Raw genomic sequence first — 18,296 nt, 5'->3', positions numbered from 1 at the left:
TTTATTTCTTTAGATGATGACACTAATGTATCCCCTTTCTTAATTACAGGTATAACACTATTTGTATTCTGCTGCTTTAAATATCATGCAAGCAGCTTACCAGCTTTTTCACCACCTTTGTAGAAACTTGTTTTTAATCTAAATAATGCATTTTCTGCTTCTTTGTTGTATATATTATTTAGCTGGAATTTCAAATTGCATAGATCTTTGTATAAGTCATCGGTATATTGTCTTGATAAGACCTTTTACAATCCGGTTATTTCTGCTTCCAGATTTTTTATTTGCTCGGCCCAGTACTTTCTTTCTTCCTTTTGGATGCTTCTGCTGTTCATTTTCCTCCTATATGCGCCTAGGATGCCTCCCATACCAAGGACAGCTTTACTGCGGTCCCTACGTTCAGTTCAAAAAACAAAGTCAGATCCTCAGCCAACTTATCACTAAAATTCTCATCTTTTAACAGCATAGTATTCATTCACCATCTACCCCTCCTTCCCCTTTCAGTATTTAAATCAATTTGAATTTCAACTGGTGCATAATTTGATAATGCTATTGGGCCAATTTTACAGTTTATCACCTGTTCTACAATGGAGTTGGATATTAGAAAAAAATCTATTCTAGAGTAGGATTTATGTCGATGAGAGAAAAATGTATATTCTTTTCCAGATGGATTCACCAATCACCATATATCCACCAGAATGATATCCTCAATAAGTGGATGTAAGGCAGCCCTGTCCCTGGGTACTGGTGATGTCTGAAACTTGCTTTTATCGATAACAGGGTCCATTACTTGGTTAAAGTCTCCTGCTAAAATTATTTTTCCTTCCTTGATACCTAAAATTTCATTCACCTTGTTAAGAAAGTCTGGGTCTTCCATATTAGGTGCATATAAGTTACAAAGTACTACTTTCACCCCATTAATAAGTACACCTATACAAATTATCCTGCCTTCCTTGTCTTTAAATTCCCCAAGCAATATAAAACTAATTTTTTTTTAACTAAAATCATTGTCCCATTTTGTTTGCTATTAAGTGATGAAAATCTGGCCCTCCCAATCTCTTCTAAATTTCAGTGCTTCAACATCTTTAAAATGTGTTTCCTGGACAAATGCAACATAAATTTTTTTACCTTTAAGGTATGACAAAATCTTTTTCTTCTTGATTGGATTTCCACACCCATTAATGTTCCATGATATTAAATTAACCATTTTCGTGTCCTAAACTTCATACACACATGTGCAAAAATATACATTTACCTGGATGGCTGAGTCTAGAATGCAATAAAATGAAAACTCCAAAAAAAAACCTGTACTCTATCCCCATGCTCAATTATTACCAACAAACACTGCAAATACTGCGCTCTCAAACAGCAAGTAAACAACCAACATAACCTAAAAACATAGAAATAATATATTTCTGCCAGATCAACTAACAAATAAAAACAAACAGGCAGGATAAGCTCCACAAAGAAACAGAAAAGAAAAAGGCACATGATATGGTCCGCAAAGTGCCGTGCCAGCTAGTAAACCTAGTCCTAATCAGATCGCTTTAACCAGCTCCCCACCCACCCTGTTATACCTAAAAAGTTATCTCCACCTATTACTGTAATCATATCCTGTCTCTCAGTCAGTGCCAGCGCTACAGTTTCCCTGAATGAATTTCTCTGCTTCTGCAGCAGTAGTAAAGAACTTGTTTTTTCCTTTCCACGTGAAGTGTACAACTGCTGGATAAGCGAGTGTATACCTCACGTTGACTTTTTGCAGCATTTTCCGAGCCGTAGTAAATGCCCTCCGTTTTTCAGCCAGTTCCCTGGACGTATCTGGAAAGAAGGAAACTTTGCATCCCTCCCACTCAACTCCTCTCTTTGTTTTGGCCACTTGCAGCACTTTCTCTCTGGCCGAGGAGCGCAAGAATCGTATTAGGACCAGACTGGGAGGGCGATTCTCGCCCGGCCTAGGAGCCGGGGCCCGATGCACCCTCTCAATCTCAAGCCCTGCGTTCAGTTCGATGCCAAATCCTTTGGACATGATTCTTTGCACACACTCAATCAGACTGCCCGTTTCCACACCCTCCTTTATACCGATCAGCCCGACGTTTTTGCGTCTTCTCCTGTTCTCAAGCTCCTCGACACGGTTCCACAACAGGTCTAAGGCTTTTTTGATATAGATCAACAGAAATAGACTTTCGTGTCAAAGTGAAAACAAGTTTCTACAAATCGGTTTAAATTTATTAAAATTATTAAGCACAAAATAATTGATTGCATAAGTATTCACCCCCTTCAACTCACTATTTAGTAGGTGCACCTTTGGCATCAATTACAGCCTTGAGTCTGGGTGGATAGGTCTCTATCACTTTGCACATCCGGACACTGTAGACCCATTCTTTAGAATACTGCTCAAACTCTGTCAGATTACATGGGGATCATGACTGAGCAGCCCTTTTCAAGTCCAGCCACAAATTCTCAATTGGATTGAGGTCTGGACTCCGACTTGGCCACTCCAGGACATTAACTTTGTTGTTTTTAAGCCATTCCTGTGTAGCTTTGGCTTTATACTTGGGGTCATTGACTTGCTGGAAAACAAAACTTCTCCCAAGTTTTGAGGAAGACCTCCTCTAGGTAGATTTACAGCTGTGTCATAGTTCCATTTCTTGATGATTGATTTAACTCTACTTTTAACTGTGTTTTATATTTGAAATTAATTTAGATCACTTTGAAGAGATTTTTTTTTCATTTTGACATGAATGTCTTTCTCTGTTGATCAATGTCAAAAAAAGCCAGATTAAATCCACTATGATTCAATGTTGTAAAACAATAAAGCATGAAAACCTCCAAGAGGGTGAATACTTTTTATAGGCACTGTATCTGCCTCTACAACCACCTCTGGCAGTGCGTTTATCACACCCTCTCTATGTAAAGGACATATCACTGACATCCCATAAGACCATAAGATATAGCAGCAGAATTAGGCCATTTGGCTCTTCGAGTCTGCTCCCCCATTTCAACATGGCTATTCCATTTTCCTCTCAGCCCTAGTCTCGTGCCTTCTCCCTGTATCCCTTCATGCTCTGTATACTTTCCTGCAATCACCTTAAAATTATGCTCCTGCATAATATCCACTTCCACCCTGGGAAAAGGTCTTCAGCTATCCTCTGGATCTATACCACATGTCATCTTGTACAGCTCTATCAGGTCACATCTCATTCTCCTTCACTCCAAAGAGAGAAGCCCTAACCCCTCCCAATCCCGAACCCATTCTCACAAGACATGCTCTCCAATCCAGGCTGCCCCTGTGCCCACAGAGAAAGAGAAAAAAACCATAACAAATCATGTAAACAATAGAAGTGATGCAACAACAGAATTCTGAACCAAATTATGCAGCACGCGCGGCCTGTCCGGTGATGCATATCTGTTATCTGTCAAGTAGACGACCATGCACAATTCTGATTTGATGGATTCGGACGTGAGACTGGAAGAAGCACAAGGTTTTCAGGTGCTGGTGAAGCTGGGAGAGGAGGAGGTGAAGTGAAGAGCTGGGAAGTTGATTGGTGAAGGAGATAAAGGGCTGGAGGAAGGGGAATCCACTTTAGATTTCTAATCGTAATGTTAGGTTGAGCCAAAATTCTTATCAAACTCAATTTGTCATTTGGAAATACTCAGTAGAATGGTGTTCAGGAGAATCAGTAATATTTGATAATTAATATACATATCTGTATTCACACGCATCACTACATTGTGTATGAAATCGTTACAAAAGACATTTCTGGTAACAATGGACAAGATATTAGAATGCATAGATTGTTGTCCATGTCAATACAATCATGATGAATTAATACCCACAAGTATTAAAGAAGAAAATCTTCAAACGTTAGAAGTGCTTAGGTGACCAAAAATACACGAGCAAAGCTCAAAGGAGACAAGTATGCACTTGTATAAAATGAAGTAATTTATCTTAAATCAAAAGGTAGGCACAACTAAACTACAATCAGTACTCAGAAATTGGAAACAATTATTGAGGAAGGAAACATGAAAACATTAATAACTGTTGTGGAAAACCACCGGAGATATCTTGATGGTGTTGGAAATGGTTAACTAGGTCTTTTTAAAACCGGGTCTTGTTATGATTCACAGACTTCCAATCTGCGCCTTGTAAGGCATGAAAATGCTCGACACAGGCCTCTCATGGTCTGAGTCGACGTTCCCTCCCTCCCTCCCTCCCTTATGAGGAGGGGATTTCTATGTAGTCGCCCAGAAGGCAATATGCTGAAATTGTTTAGGTCTGGTACTACAATATCTGCCGAATTGAAATCCCTTTTAACTCAAAGGCAAAAAGATGTAGAATACCTGTAAGAATATCGTGCGGTAAGATAGCGTTGTGGTTCGCGCAATGCTTTACAGTGCCAACAATTGGGGTTCACTTCTGGCCACTGTCTGTAAGTGGTTTGTCTCCCCATGACTGCATAGGATTCCTCCGGGTGCTCCGGTTTCCTCGCACATTCCAGAGACGTATGGGAGAGGGTTAGTAAGTTGTGGTCATGCGATGTTGGTGCCAGAAGCATAGTGTCACTTGCAGGCTGCCCATAGCACATGCTCCGTTGGTCTTTGACACCAACAGCACATTTCACTGCATGTTTCAATGCACATTTGATAAATAAAACTAATCTATATTAAATCTATAAGCAAAATGAAGAATTCAGCCAGATGGGTCTCGTCGTTCATGGCTGGCACCTCATCTAAGGGAAGGAAAACTCTGATCTCAAAGCTCCGCTGCCTTGCGACTGTACCCACTCATGGGGAAGGCTTCAGAAGTAAACCCAAAAGAAAATATCCAGAGCTGGAGCCCCCTAGACAGCCCTAAGTTGAGTTCGACACTGACGGACAACTCTACAACACCACTGGTGCCAATCTGTATTGGTCTCTGCCGTTCCTTTGGATTTATCAGCTGTGTGGAGAGGGGGAGCTTGCTATGCGGGCAACAGCTTGCTCTCTGTATTGTACCACCCTGGCTTGTGTATCGACTTCAACACAAACAACTGGGGTGCAACATCCATGGTTGACCCTGAGCAGTGGATGGCCTTCGTAGTAAGATGAATTACTCATTTTGAAAATACAAAAACAGTAGAGATTGTATATATACACACAGTACATAGACTGTATAAAAGGTTTGCTGAACAACGTATAAAACATGCAGAAAAATTCAAAAGGTTCAAAATACATTTATTGTCAAAGTCTGTATGCAGCATACAGCCCTGACAGTTGTCTTCCCACAGACAGTCATGGAAAAAAGACACAATACGGAACCCATTCAAAGAAAAAAACATCAACACCACCCCCCACGTGCAAAAAACAAATCGCATAAACGGCAATAGGAAGGAATGAGTGAAATCACAGGAGATAAAACACACAATCAAAGAGTTCATATTCAGCTCAGCTCATGTCCATTATTTGCAGGCCACCCTGGTTCAAAGTCACCCAAAATAGCAACAGAAAAAGGAGCAACCAGGAACCACTACCCAAACCACAAACCACAGACCCAAAGCTCTGGTAACATCCTCCGACAGCACTGAGAGAGAGAGAGAGAGAGATTATGCAGAGACCTCCCCTCTGGGGCAGTGAGTGAGCGAGAGAGAGAGGCTGTCACATACAGGCACCTTCCTCTGGCTGCAGCGAGCAAGAGACTGGAAGACGGTGCAGAACACTCACTCGCCCTCCACACTCGCCTCAATGTTTCAATCTTCCCCAGATCAGCGACATTGGCTAGAAATGCAGTCGATCATGGGCTCACGGCCCGCCTCCAAGCTTCTTGGCCTCAAGGCCTCTTGCTTCCTGGAGCCTTCTTGGAGACAGTAAAGCGCCAGATCATTCAATCACACCATCAAACAGGAGATCGCAGTCACCAACAGTGCCAGAACCACACGTAAAAGAAGAAGAAGACGTAAAAGAAGTGAAAGAAGCAGTCTTGTCAGCCTTTTGGAGAATGGACCTCGTAGCAGGAGGTGAAGAGAGTGGAATGAGTAAGACACATACACTTGAGCAGTTCACCATCACTCCATGATCCCTCGTACCCTTGCAAGTATTTGCAGTTTAAACATAATTGTTAAAATATTTAGGCAAAAGCAATAACAACGACGATGTGAATCGTACACGGCTTTTCATGGTCTTTATTCAAAAGGCGCCGCAGGGAAAGCAGCTCAAGTTATGTCTTAATAAATTTTTTGGTCTTGGGGCGACATGAATGCTTCTCCACAGAAAGAATCTTTGGCCCGACTGCAACTGTCAGTGGGTTGTGAATAAATGAAGCTCCTTTGAGAAAATTACCAACGTATGTTTGATAGTTTTTGTAGCTGGCTCTGAGTGCTAACATTCAAACGATGCTTCAGTGCAATGCAACGGGAAGGGCAGTTCTGCTCCATACTCACCAATATCACCCTTCTCCCCTTTTTCTCCTTTTCTTCCCCTTTCACCTCTGCGACCTTTATAAGACAAATGACAACATGTACAAAATTACTAAAATTGTAAGCTGAGTTTGAATTTCTGTTTCCGATGGTATAAGCAAAATTTAAGAAATGCTAATGAGAATAGAATGTTTTAATAATTACCAAAATCATGTATATACAGTACTGTGCAAAAATCTTAAGCGCATATATATATATAGTTAGGGTGCCTCAGACTTTTGCACAGTACGGTATTTGTCAGCATAGAGCAGAGAGCGAGTTTGTAAATCTGGCAGGAGCAAAGGATGTTGGGAATGACAAGGATGGAGCGCCAGTGGAGGGGTGTGGGACTGGTGGCAGAGAAAGAGAGCCAGGGGTGGGGGTGGTATGGGTGCAGGTACACCCAGCCCTGAGAGACCAGGCAAATTCATTTGATCCTAAACAATTGGTTTATTAATCATTACAGAATGTCTATTTGGTGCTTCCTGTTCCCTCCCCTCTCCCTTCCCCTTTTCCCAACCCTGATTCCCTTCTCCCTGTCCCCTTCCCACTCTCAGTCCACAATAGAGACCCATATCAGAATCAGGTTTATCATCACTCACATATGTCATGGAATTTATTTTCTTTTGCGGCAGCAGTACAGTGCAATACATAAAATTACAACAGTACCTTGCGAAAGTCTTGGACTCCCTAGCTATACGTATGTGCCAAAGACTTTGTGCCAAAGTTTTCTTCTTGGGTTCTATATTTATATAATTACTATAGTTTTCTTTTGTATTTGCGCAGTGTGTTGGCTTTTGAGCATCGTTTGTCTGTCCTGTTGGGTGCTGTCTCTCACTGATTCTATTGTGTTTCTTGGATTTTCTGTGAATGCCCACGAGAAAATGAATCTCAAGGTTCATTTTGGTGGCATATATGTTCTTTGATAATAGATTTACTTTGACCTTTGAACTTTGAAGCAGGAGATCAGAAAGTCAAAACTTGAGCAGCCAGCTGCACAGTCAGTGAAAAATGAAACATCAGGGATTTCATGAGAGTTGCACGATTTTAGATCTGGATCTTCGATATTTCTGAACTACTAACCCCAAAGCACAAATGAAAATCCAAAACTTCGTTGTCATGAAATTTATATTTGACTTGCTTAGTTTTTTTAATTAAAGAATGGTTTTAATTAAAAGCAGGAAGAGTATGTAGTCACTCACAGAGTCGTACTTTCAGCACCAGCTCATGATCTGCATTGCCGAATAACTTGCAGAGGCATAGCGTCATAGAGGATGGAAGCTGATCTTCGGCCCAACGGGTCGCTGCTAGTCCCTGTGCCCATGTTCAGCCCTTAACCCTCCAAGCCCATCTTAACGTTCCCTTGAATATTTTTTACAGCTGCATGAACCAACCATTGCTCTGAGCGGGAAAATTTACACGGCCTGAAGACTATGCGGCACTTCAAATGTATTTTTTTTGTAATATGCGTATTACATTGTTGGCATTCAGCGGGCCAGCTGTTTATTAACAACGAGCTATTGACTTCCTTTCTGTGTTAATTGTTACAATTTGTAACAGTGTTGCAACTTGAATCACTGACAATCTATACTGTAATATACTATAATTGTGAAATACCCTGTAATTAATTAAGTAATCAGTGCACTCATCATTTACTTGGAAGCATTTTAGAGCTTCAACATATTACAGTATTTGACTGACTGCTCACGGCTGTGTATGGAAACACTAATGCCCCTGAACAGAAAATCCTACCAAGGTAGTGGATTCAGCTCAGTCCATTGCACTTAAAGCCCTCCTGACCATTGATAACATCTGCATGAAACACTGTCATAGGCAAGCAACATCCACCATCATTAGAGACCCTCACCACTCAGGTTATGCTCCGTCCTCACTGCTGCCATCAGGAAGAAGGTACAGGGGCCTCAAGACTCACAACACCAGGTTCAAGAACAATTACTACCCCTCAACCATCAGGTTCTTGAACAAAAGAGGATAACTACACTCACTTGCCCCATCATTGAAATGTTCCTACAACCAACGGTCTCACTTTAAGGATTCTTTATCTCATGTTCTTGTTATTTATTGCTATTTATTTATATTTGCATGTGCACAGCTTGTTGTCTTCTGCTCTCTGGCTGATGTTTCATTGATCCTGTTATAGTTATTATTCTATAGATTTGCTGAGTATGCCCACAGGAAAAAGAATCTCAGGGTTGTATGTGGTGACATATGTATGTACTCTGATAATAAAATTTACTTTGAATTTTCCAAAACAATGAGAGGTCACACATACAAAATAAGGGGAGAGAGATTTCAAAGAGATCTGAAGGGTAACTTCTTTACACAGAGGGTGATGGGTACCTAGAATAAGCTGCCAAAGAATGTAGTCATGTTGAGTTCAATTACAATATTTACAATCTTTTTTCAAAGTTCAAAGTAAGTTTATTATCAGAGTACATGTACGTCACCATATATAACCCTGAGATTCTACCTGATGGCAGCAGGGCGGAAAGAGCATGGGCTGGGTGGTGGGGATCTCTGATGCCTTCTTACAACAGTGTTTCATACAGATGTGTCCATCGGTTGGGACGGCTCTGCCCGTGATGTACTGGGCGGAATCCACTACCTTTTGTAGGATTTTCTGCTCGAGGTGTTTCCATAACAGGCTGTGATGCAGCCAGTCAATACACTCTCCACCACACTTTGACAAAGAAGCGTGTCAGAGTTTTTGACGTCATTCCAAATCTCATTATTAAAGAAGATGGCGGCACGATGCAGTGCGTGCGGCCATTCCGAATGATATCGTATCTGTGAAGTAGGATGCTGTGCACAATCCTGATTTGATGGAGACAGACGTCAGAAACACAGAGGAACATCTGGAGAAACCTCTGAAATGCCCGCTTCGCTTCCACTGCTACTGTGCGATCGAGAATCTCTGGAGGGGAAGGCCCCAAATCCTTGGCTTTGCCAATTGCCTGTTGCTGGGGCCGGGGTCAAAATGCTTGGCAGAGATGGCGCTCGGTGCATCGGTGTCGGAGAGCTGGTCGGAGGCTCAGAGTTTTCAGATGAACTCGGAGTCGGACTGTGGTCGGATGCTTCTGGGATGCTGCATCGGCAAGTTTGCGGTGCTGGAGGTTTACCGTCTGCGTGAGATGATGGGACTTTTGACAGACTCTGTGACTTTACCGTGCCCATGGCCTGTTCTTATCAAATTACGGTATTGCTTTGCACTGTTGTAACTATATGTTATAATTATGTGGTTTTTGTTAGTTTTTCAGTCTTGGTTTGTCATGTGTTTCTGTGATATCATTCTGGAAAAACATTGTATCATTTCCTAATGCATGCATTGCTAAATGGCGATAAAAGAGGACTGCGTGTCCTCATAATCTAATAATCTAATCTAACATTTGTATTGGGGAGGGAGAGCTTTGAGGAATTTAGGCTGAATGTGAGATTAATGGGGAGGATGCAGTGGTCAGAAGCGACAGGTTGGGCTGAAAGGCTTGTTTCCAAGCTGGATAACTCTGACCCTGTAACTGGTTCAGCAATGCAGGTCCTAAGCTCAAAGCTGAAAGGTCAAAGTAAATTTATTATCAAAGAACAGTACATATATGTTAGCGTATACTACACTGTTGGGTGGCAGTGTGAAGATATGTCTCTACCAGAGGAGGTGTAAGGCACTCCTTCCCTCCACTAGCCTACAGGTCACCCTCGGGCAAGATGTAGCACTTGCTTAGCCCCCCTGCACCACTCCCACGCCCCGATCAGGGTCATGTGAAACCATGGAAGCAGGTGGCGAATGGTCGTATGAGCAGCTGGTGCATATCACAAGTCCTGGTTCTGCGGCCACTGATGCCAGGCTGACGATCTCTGAGGAGTATTGCTAATGGCTGGGATCACCCGTCTTGTAAAGACACTGCCCAGAAGAAGGTAATAGCAAATCACTTCTGTAGAACAATTAGCCAAGAACAATCATGGTAAGTCCATGATCGTCCATGTCATATGACATGGCACGTAGTGATCAACTGATACCACAATGAGATTCATTTTCTTGCAGGCATTCACAGTAGAACAGAGAAATAGAAACATAGAAAATGTTTAATACAATATGAAAATGAAAATACAATAGAATCAATGAAAAACTGCACACACACCAAGCTGGTGTTGTAAATACAACACTGTTCTCCTTTATAGTGAGCACAGAATTCCGTCTGCTTTTAATTAAAACTACTTGTTAGTAAAACTGAGCAGATCAAATTTAATTTTTAATGATAATAAAGTTTTGGATTTTCGCTTGTAGGTTGGGAATCAGGCTCTGTCACGTGATCCACTTGTGAAACGTGCATAATCTTGACACCAAAAATCTTTTGGAATTCTTTGAAAGGCAACCAAATAATTTCAAGTTACCTGGATTCTCAAAAGGAATTTAAGAAAATGGTACTTTAGGAGGGAATGCTGAAGTTTAGGGATTAAATCAGAAATCTTCTTCTTAACGGGTTTACAGGAGGTTGTGACCAGTAGAAGTTGCTACGTACGACTAGGAAAATGTAACAGGTTCCATTGGGATCTGTTCTTTGAAACTTGTAGTGTAGGGAATTTAGACAGTTGTGAATCGACGAATTGAGGGAGAGTACTCAGAGTGAATTATGTAAATTCATTGGACATTTGTTGATTAAGAGTTGGTTACTTTGTAGGTAATTAATAGAAGGAAATCTATTACTTTAGGAAGCCACAAATAGTAGAAAATACAGATGGTGTCTGATAAGAATAAAGGTGTACAATGGGGCAATTGTGTAGTAGGTTGTGCATACGTATGTGATTATTATATCTTAAAATAGCGTTTGTTTGTCTGTGTGTGTACAAATGTGTGTGTGTGTGCATGTCTTTGAATTTGTGTACGTGCTCATGTACTTGTGCGTGTTCGTATCTGTGTGCGTCAGTGCATATCTGTGTGTGTGTGTGTGTGTGTGTGTGTGTGTGTGCGCGCGTCTGTGTGTGTGTGCGTCTGTGTGTGTGTGCGTCTGTGTGTGTGTGTGTGTGTGTGTGTGTGTGTGCGTCTGTGTGTGTGTGTGTGCGCGCGTCTGTGTGTGTGTGCGTCTGTGTGTGTGTGTATGTGTGTGCACGCGCGTCTGCGTGTGTGTGCGTCTGTGTGCGTCTGTGTGTGTGTGTATGTGTGTGCACGCGCGTCTGCATGTGTGTGCGTCTGTGTCTGTGTGTGTGTGCGTCTGTGTGTGTGTGCGTCTGTGTGTGTGTGTGTGTGTGCGTCTGTGTCTGTGTGTGTGTGTGCGCGTCTGTGCGTGTGTGTATGTGTGTGCACGCGCGTCTGCGTGTGTGTGCGTCTGTGTCTGTGTCTGTGTGCGTCTGTGTGTGTGTGTGTGTGTGTGTGTGTGTGTGCGTCTGTGTCTGTGTGTGTGTGTGTGAGAAATACCAATGATTTGAGAATCTTTGGCAAGATGGAAGAAATGTTTGAGCTTATTTCTACTGGAGAAAAGAAATTTAGAAGAATCTATAAATCTTCAAAATAACAGAAATGTATAAATGAATTGCCAAAATGCCAAACTATTAAAAATACAAGAATGGTGTCCGAAACAAAATAAGGAAAATTCCTTAACCCTTGAGAAAGTTTACATACAATTAAAAAAACATGCTTTCTCAGCAGGGGACTGGGAACATTGAATCATCTCCAAAGCAGACAAATGAGTCTGAGGTAGAAGATGACATTTGTTGAAGAGATGTCTGATGTTTCCTTTCAAGGGAAATGCATTTATTTCCTTGGTGTAAGTTATCAATATATGACCATAAGACCATAACACCATAAGATATAGGAGCAGAATTAGGCCGTTTAGCCCATCACGTCTGCTCCACCATTTCGTCATGGCTGATCCAATTTTCCTCTCAGCTCCAATCTCCTGCCTTCTCCCCATATCCCTTTATGTCCAGACTAATCAAGAATCTATCAACCTCTGCCTTAAATATACATAAAGTCTTGGCCTCCACAGCTGTCTGTGGCAAAGAATTCCACAGATTCGCCACTCTCTGGCTAAACAAATCCCTTCTCATCTCCGTTCTAAACGGACACCCCTCTATGCTGAGGCTGTGCCCTCTGGTCTTATACACTCCCAGCATAGGAAACATCCTCTCCACATCCACTCTATCAAGACCTTTCACTATTAGATAGGTTTCAATGAGGTCACCCCTCATTCTTCTGAATTCCAATCAATACAGGTCCAGAGCAATCAAACGCTCTTCATATGACAAGCCATTCCATCCTGGAATCATTTTTGTGAACCTCCTCGAACCCTCTCCAGTTTCAGCATATTCTTTCTAAGATAAGGTACCCAAAACTGCTCACAATATTCCAAGTGAGGCCTCACCAATCACTTTATAAAGTCTCAAAATTACATTCTTGCTTTAAAAGTCTAGTCCTCATGAAATGAAGCTAACATTGTATTTGCTTTTCTCACCATAGCCTCAACCTGAAAAATAACCTTTAGAAAATCCTGCACAATGACTCCTAAGTCCCTTTGCACCTCATATTTTTGCATTTTTTCTCCAATTAGAAAATAGTCAACCCTTTTATTTCTTCTACCAAAGTGCACGACCATACACTTCCCAACACTGTATTCCATGTGCCATTTCTTTGCCCATTCTCCTAATCTGTCCAAGTTCTTCTGTAGTCTCTTTAGAAAACCTACAGCACAGTACAGGCCCTTCGGCCCACAACCTATGCAGAACGCCACACAAATATCCTCTGAACGTTTGCCTCATTTCTGCCGTACTTTTCACTGAGAATATCTGTTCCCACTTTATGCTTCCAAGTTCCTGCCTGATAGCTTCATATTTCCCCTTACTCCAATTAAACGCTTTCCCAGCTTCTCTGTTCCTATCCCTCTGCAATGCTATGGTAAAGGAGATAGAATTGTGCTCACTATCTCTAAAATGCTCTCCCACTGAGAGACCTGACACCTGACCAGGTTCATTTCCCAATACCAGATCAAGTACAGCCTCTCCTCTTGTAGGCTTATCTGCATATTGTGTCAGGAAACCTTCCTGAACACACTGAACAAGCTCCACCCCATCTAAACCCATTGCTGTAGGGAGGTACCAATCAATATTCCAGAAATTAAAATCTCCCACCATAATGACGCTGTTATTATTATACCTTTCCAGAATCTGTGTCCCTATCTGCACCTCTATATCCCTGTTACTATTGAGAGATCTATAAAGAACACCCAGTAAAGTTATTGACCCCTTGCTGTTCCTAACTTCCACCCACAGAAACTCAGTGGACAATCCCTCTATGACTTGGTACATGGAGCTTTGATAAATAGAGGGCTATGAGTAACCCTAGGTAATTAATAAAGGAAGTTCTTGTTCAGCACAGCATTGTGGGCTGAAGGGCCTGTATTGTGCTGTAGGTTTTCTATGTTTTCTCTGTTGTCTATGACTTCCTCCTTTTCTGCGGCCATGACACTATCTCTGATCAACAGTGCCACGCTCCCATCTCTCTTGTGCCCTCCCTGTCCTTTCTGAAACATCTAAAGCCTGGCACTCGAAGTGACCACTTCTGCCCTTCATCCTCTCTACTTCCTCAAACCTCCACTTCCCTCCATCTATCTTCATAACGGCTGCAAACTTTGCAACCAAGCCATAATTCCATCAACCAAATCATTAACATAACACAAAAAGAATCGGTCCCAACATAGACCCCTGTGGAACACCACTAGTCACTGGCAGCTAGTCAGAAAAGGCTCCCTTTATTCACACTCTTTGCTTCCTGCTAATCAGCCACTGCTTTATCCATGCTATAATTTTTCCTGTATTTCTAAGGGCTTATAGCTTGTTAAGATCCTTTCAAAGGCCTTCTGAAAATCCATGTACGCAACATCATCTGATTCTCCTTTGTCTACCCTACTTGTTACTTCAAATAATTCCAACAGATTTGTTAGGGAAGATTCTCCTTTGAGGAAACCATGCTGACTATGGCCTATTTTACCATGTGTCTCCAAATACCCTGAGACCTCATCCTTAATAATTGGCTCCATCATCTTCCTAACCACTGAGGTCAGGCTAACTGGCCTAGTTTCCCTTCTTCTGCTTCTCTCCCTTCTTGAAGAGTAGAGTGACATTTGCAATTTTTCAGTGTTCCGGAACCATTCCAGAATCTAGTGATTCTTGAAAGATCATTACTAATATGGTGGGTGATGAGAAGGGAAATAAGATTGATAATAACTTAATTATGCTTACACAATGAGCACAATGTGACACGTTCCCTCATTCTTTCATTTCATGTAATAGAGATCAAAGAGGCCCCTAGCCCAACTCACCGATACTGACTGTGGTGCATTTCTAGGCTAATCCCATTGACTCCCACCCTATCCAAGTCCCTGTCCAAAAGCTGTTCAAACATTGTAACTGCATCTCCCACTTCCTCTGGCAGCTTGTTCCATATAACCAGCACCTCACCAGAGACCCACGCCTTCTAGTTTCAGACGCTGCCCACGCTAGGTTAAGGAAAAACTCAGACTGTCTATCAACACAACAGATTCTGCAAATGCTGGGAATGTTCAGCAACACACACGAAATGCTGAAGCAGGTCAGGCAGAATCTATGGAGGGGAATAAACAGTTGACGTTTCAGGCTGAGACCCTTCATCGGGACTGGGAAGGAAGGGGCAAGAGGGAAGAATAAGAAGGTGGGAGGAGGGGCAGGAGTACTAGCTGGCAGGTGATAGGTGAGACCAGGTGAAGGGGAAGGAAGGGTGGGGAAAATGAAGTAAGAAGCTGGCAGATGATAAGTGGAAGTGGTGAAGGGCTGACACATAAAGGGCTCAAACTATTTATGCCTGACTCTAGTTAGCATCTTCTTAGAAGGGCAGCTGAAAATAAAATTACGTCCTTTATCATCATTTTTGGAGAGTTGCAATTCCCTGATAAAAATGAATTAGGCCATTAATGTGATAAGCCTTGAATAATAATGGCAGGATAACGGTGAAACGATAACTTACCCCATGATCCTTTTTGTCCCTTGACAGAAAACCCGGGTGGGCCACGTTCTCCAGGATCTCCTTTGAGGCCGGGTAATCCAGGCATTCCTGGACTACCAGGTATCCCTAAGAACAAAAACAAAATGCCATTAGATGAGTAATATCTACCTGTTGCATTACTTCTTGCAATAAATTAAAATCACAAAAGGCACCCTCTCCCTTCCCCTTTTGCCAACCATGATTCCTCTCTCCCTGCCCTCTTTCCACAATACAGACCCATATCAGAATCAGGTGTATCACACACATAAAGTGACTCAAATTTTGAATGCTGCAACAAAAAAAAATGTAAACACCAAGTGTTAAATACACTTCCTTGAAATCAGTACTGTGCAAAAGACTTTGGCACATATATATTGCTTGGCTGCATTGTGTCAACATGGAGCTGAGAGCGATTTTGTAAAGCTAGTGGGAGCAAAGGGTGCTGGGAATGGCGAGGGTGGAGTGCTGCAGGAAGGGTGTGGGACAGGTGGCAGAGACGGTCTGCCAGGGGCAGTGGTGGTGGAGCACAAGCAGATATATCCAGCTTTGAGACAACAGGCAAGTTCACTTTTTTTCTGAACAATTGGTTTATTGATCATTACAGAATGTCTCTATGGTGCTTCCCACTCCCTCCCCTCTCTCTTCCCATTTTCCCAACCTCTCCCTGCCCCCTTCCCACTGTCAATTGAAAGTAGAGACCCATATCAGAATCAGATTTATCAAAACTCACATATGTTATGCAATTTGGTTTATTTTGTGGCAGCAGTACAGTGAGAATAAGACTTTGCACAGTCCTGTACATCTTTGAGATTAAACATTTAGTGAGGAACATTCAGGTAGCAGCTAGTGTAGCACTGTTATAGCACCAGAGATGAGGGTGCAATTCCACTGTTGTCCATAGGAATTTCCTCTGGGTGCTCCAGATTCCAAAGACATACAATTTAATTGGTTAATTGGTCACCTGGGTGTAATTGGGTGATATGGGCTCATTGGACCGTAAAGGCTTGTTACTGTGCTGTATCTCAAAATAAAATAAAAATCTGTAAATAAAACACTATGTTGAAAATCTGTTAATAAAACCCTATGTTTAACTCACCATCAGCCCCGGGAAATCCAGTTAGTCCAACTGCCCCCTGTAATCCTTGATCGCCTTTATCACCTTTTGGCCCAGGAGGTCCTGAAAGAATAGTTGAATACTTAGCAAACTGATTGAAATGTAATGGTTTGACCAATGATGGCAATTTCATTTCATAAGTGCTATTTTATTCCAAAGAACACTGTTCTTAGACTTTATTGCATTCACAGTATCTACATATATCTATATATACAGTACAGTAAATTCATGCTGGCCTTCATAACAAGGGGAATTGAGTATAAGAGCAAAGAGGTCCTTCTGCAGCTGTACAGGGCCCTGGTGAGATCACACCTGGAGTACTGTGTGCAGTTTTGGTCTCCAAATTTGAGGAAGGACATTCTTGCTATTGAGGGAGTGCAGCGTAGGTTCACAAGGTTAATTCCCGGGATGGCGGGACTGTCATATGTCGAAAGATTCGAGTGACTGGGCTTGTATACTCTGGAATTTAGAAGGATGAGAGGGGATCTGATTGAAACATTTAAAATTATTAAGGGATTGGACACGCTGGAGGCAGGAAGCATCTTCCCGCTGATGGGTGAGTCCAGAACCAGAGGCCACAGTTTAAGAATTAGGGGTAGGCCATTTAGAGCGGAGTTGAGGAAAAACTTTTTCACCCAGAGAGTGGTGGATATGTGGAGTGCTCTGCCCCAGAAGGCTGTGGAGGCCAAGTCTCTGGATGCTTTCAAGAAAGAGATGGATAGAGCACTTAAAGATAGCGGAATCAAAGGTTATGGGGATAAGGCAGGAACTGGATACTGATAGTGGATGATCAGTCATGATCACAGTGAATGGCGGTGCTGGCTCGAAGGGCCAAATGGCCTACTCCTGCATCTATTGTCTATTGTCTATAATGTCATAAAAGTTGAGATTGCCCTTAAAGTTTGCAAATCTCCACATGGCGTCAGCATTCATTGAGTTGTCATGGAAAGATTTGCATCAATGTTAACTTAAGAACAAAAGATTGTGAAATTGTGACGTTGATTTGACAGTATTTAACATTCTGTCCAAGAAGAGAATGTAGCGTAGTGGTTAGCACGGTGCTATTACAGCTCGGGGCGTTGTAGAGTTCAGAGTTCAACTCTGGCACCATCTGTCAGGGGTTAGTACATCCTCCCTGTGACCGTGTGGGTTTCCTCTGGGTGCTCCGGTTTCCTCCCATATCAGTTAGTAGTTTAATTGGTCATTGTAAATTGTCCTGTGATTTTTTTTAGGCGTTCATTAGTCTCATGAGACCATGGATTTGTGCCTTGTAAGGTTTCCAGGGCACAGGCCAGGGCAAGGTTGTATGGAAGACCAGCAGTTGCCCATGCTGCAAGTCTCCCCTCTCCACGCCACCGATGTTGTCCAAGGGAAGGGCACTAGGACCCATACAGCTTGGCACCGGTGTCGTCGCAGAGCAATGTGTGGTTAAGTGCCTTGCTCAGGGACACAACATGCTGCCTCAGCTGAGGCTCGAACTAGCGACCTTCAGATCACTAGACCGATGCCTTAACCGCTTGGCCATGCACCAACATGTGTGATTAGGCTAGGATTAAGTGGGAGGGTTGCTGAGCAGTGTGGCTGGTTGGGCTAGAAGGGTCTGTTTCACACTGTATCTTTAAATAAATAAAATTGAATATTGAAAGACAAAAGACTTTCATCTTAGTTTATGTCATTTCCACAGTGAACCATTATATACCGTACTCTGCAAAAGTCTCAGGCACGCTAG

At 42.3% G+C, this 18,296-nt stretch overlaps 1 protein-coding gene across 2 annotated transcripts in view; it reads right to left on the bottom strand.

Annotated features, from left to right (window-relative positions):
- Positions 1-18,296, bottom strand: part of scara5 (scavenger receptor class A, member 5 (putative)) — a 186,919-nt gene that overhangs the window by 57,387 nt on the left and 111,236 nt on the right. For both annotated transcript variants that reach the window (XM_072251637.1, XM_072251638.1), the window contains exons 5-7: positions 16,550-16,630; positions 15,436-15,540; positions 6,414-6,467 (exon numbers count right to left, since the gene is read on the bottom strand). In XM_072251637.1, the coding sequence (XP_072107738.1) occupies positions 6,414-6,467; positions 15,436-15,540; positions 16,550-16,630 (240 nt within the window). The remainder of the gene's footprint in view (positions 1-6,413; positions 6,468-15,435; positions 15,541-16,549; positions 16,631-18,296) is intronic.

Source organism: Mobula birostris, chromosome 2 (genome assembly GCF_030028105.1).
Source record: "Mobula birostris isolate sMobBir1 chromosome 2, sMobBir1.hap1, whole genome shotgun sequence".
NCBI lineage: Eukaryota > Metazoa > Chordata > Chondrichthyes > Myliobatiformes > Myliobatidae > Mobula > Mobula birostris.
This window is presented reverse-complemented; position numbering and strand designations above follow the sequence as displayed.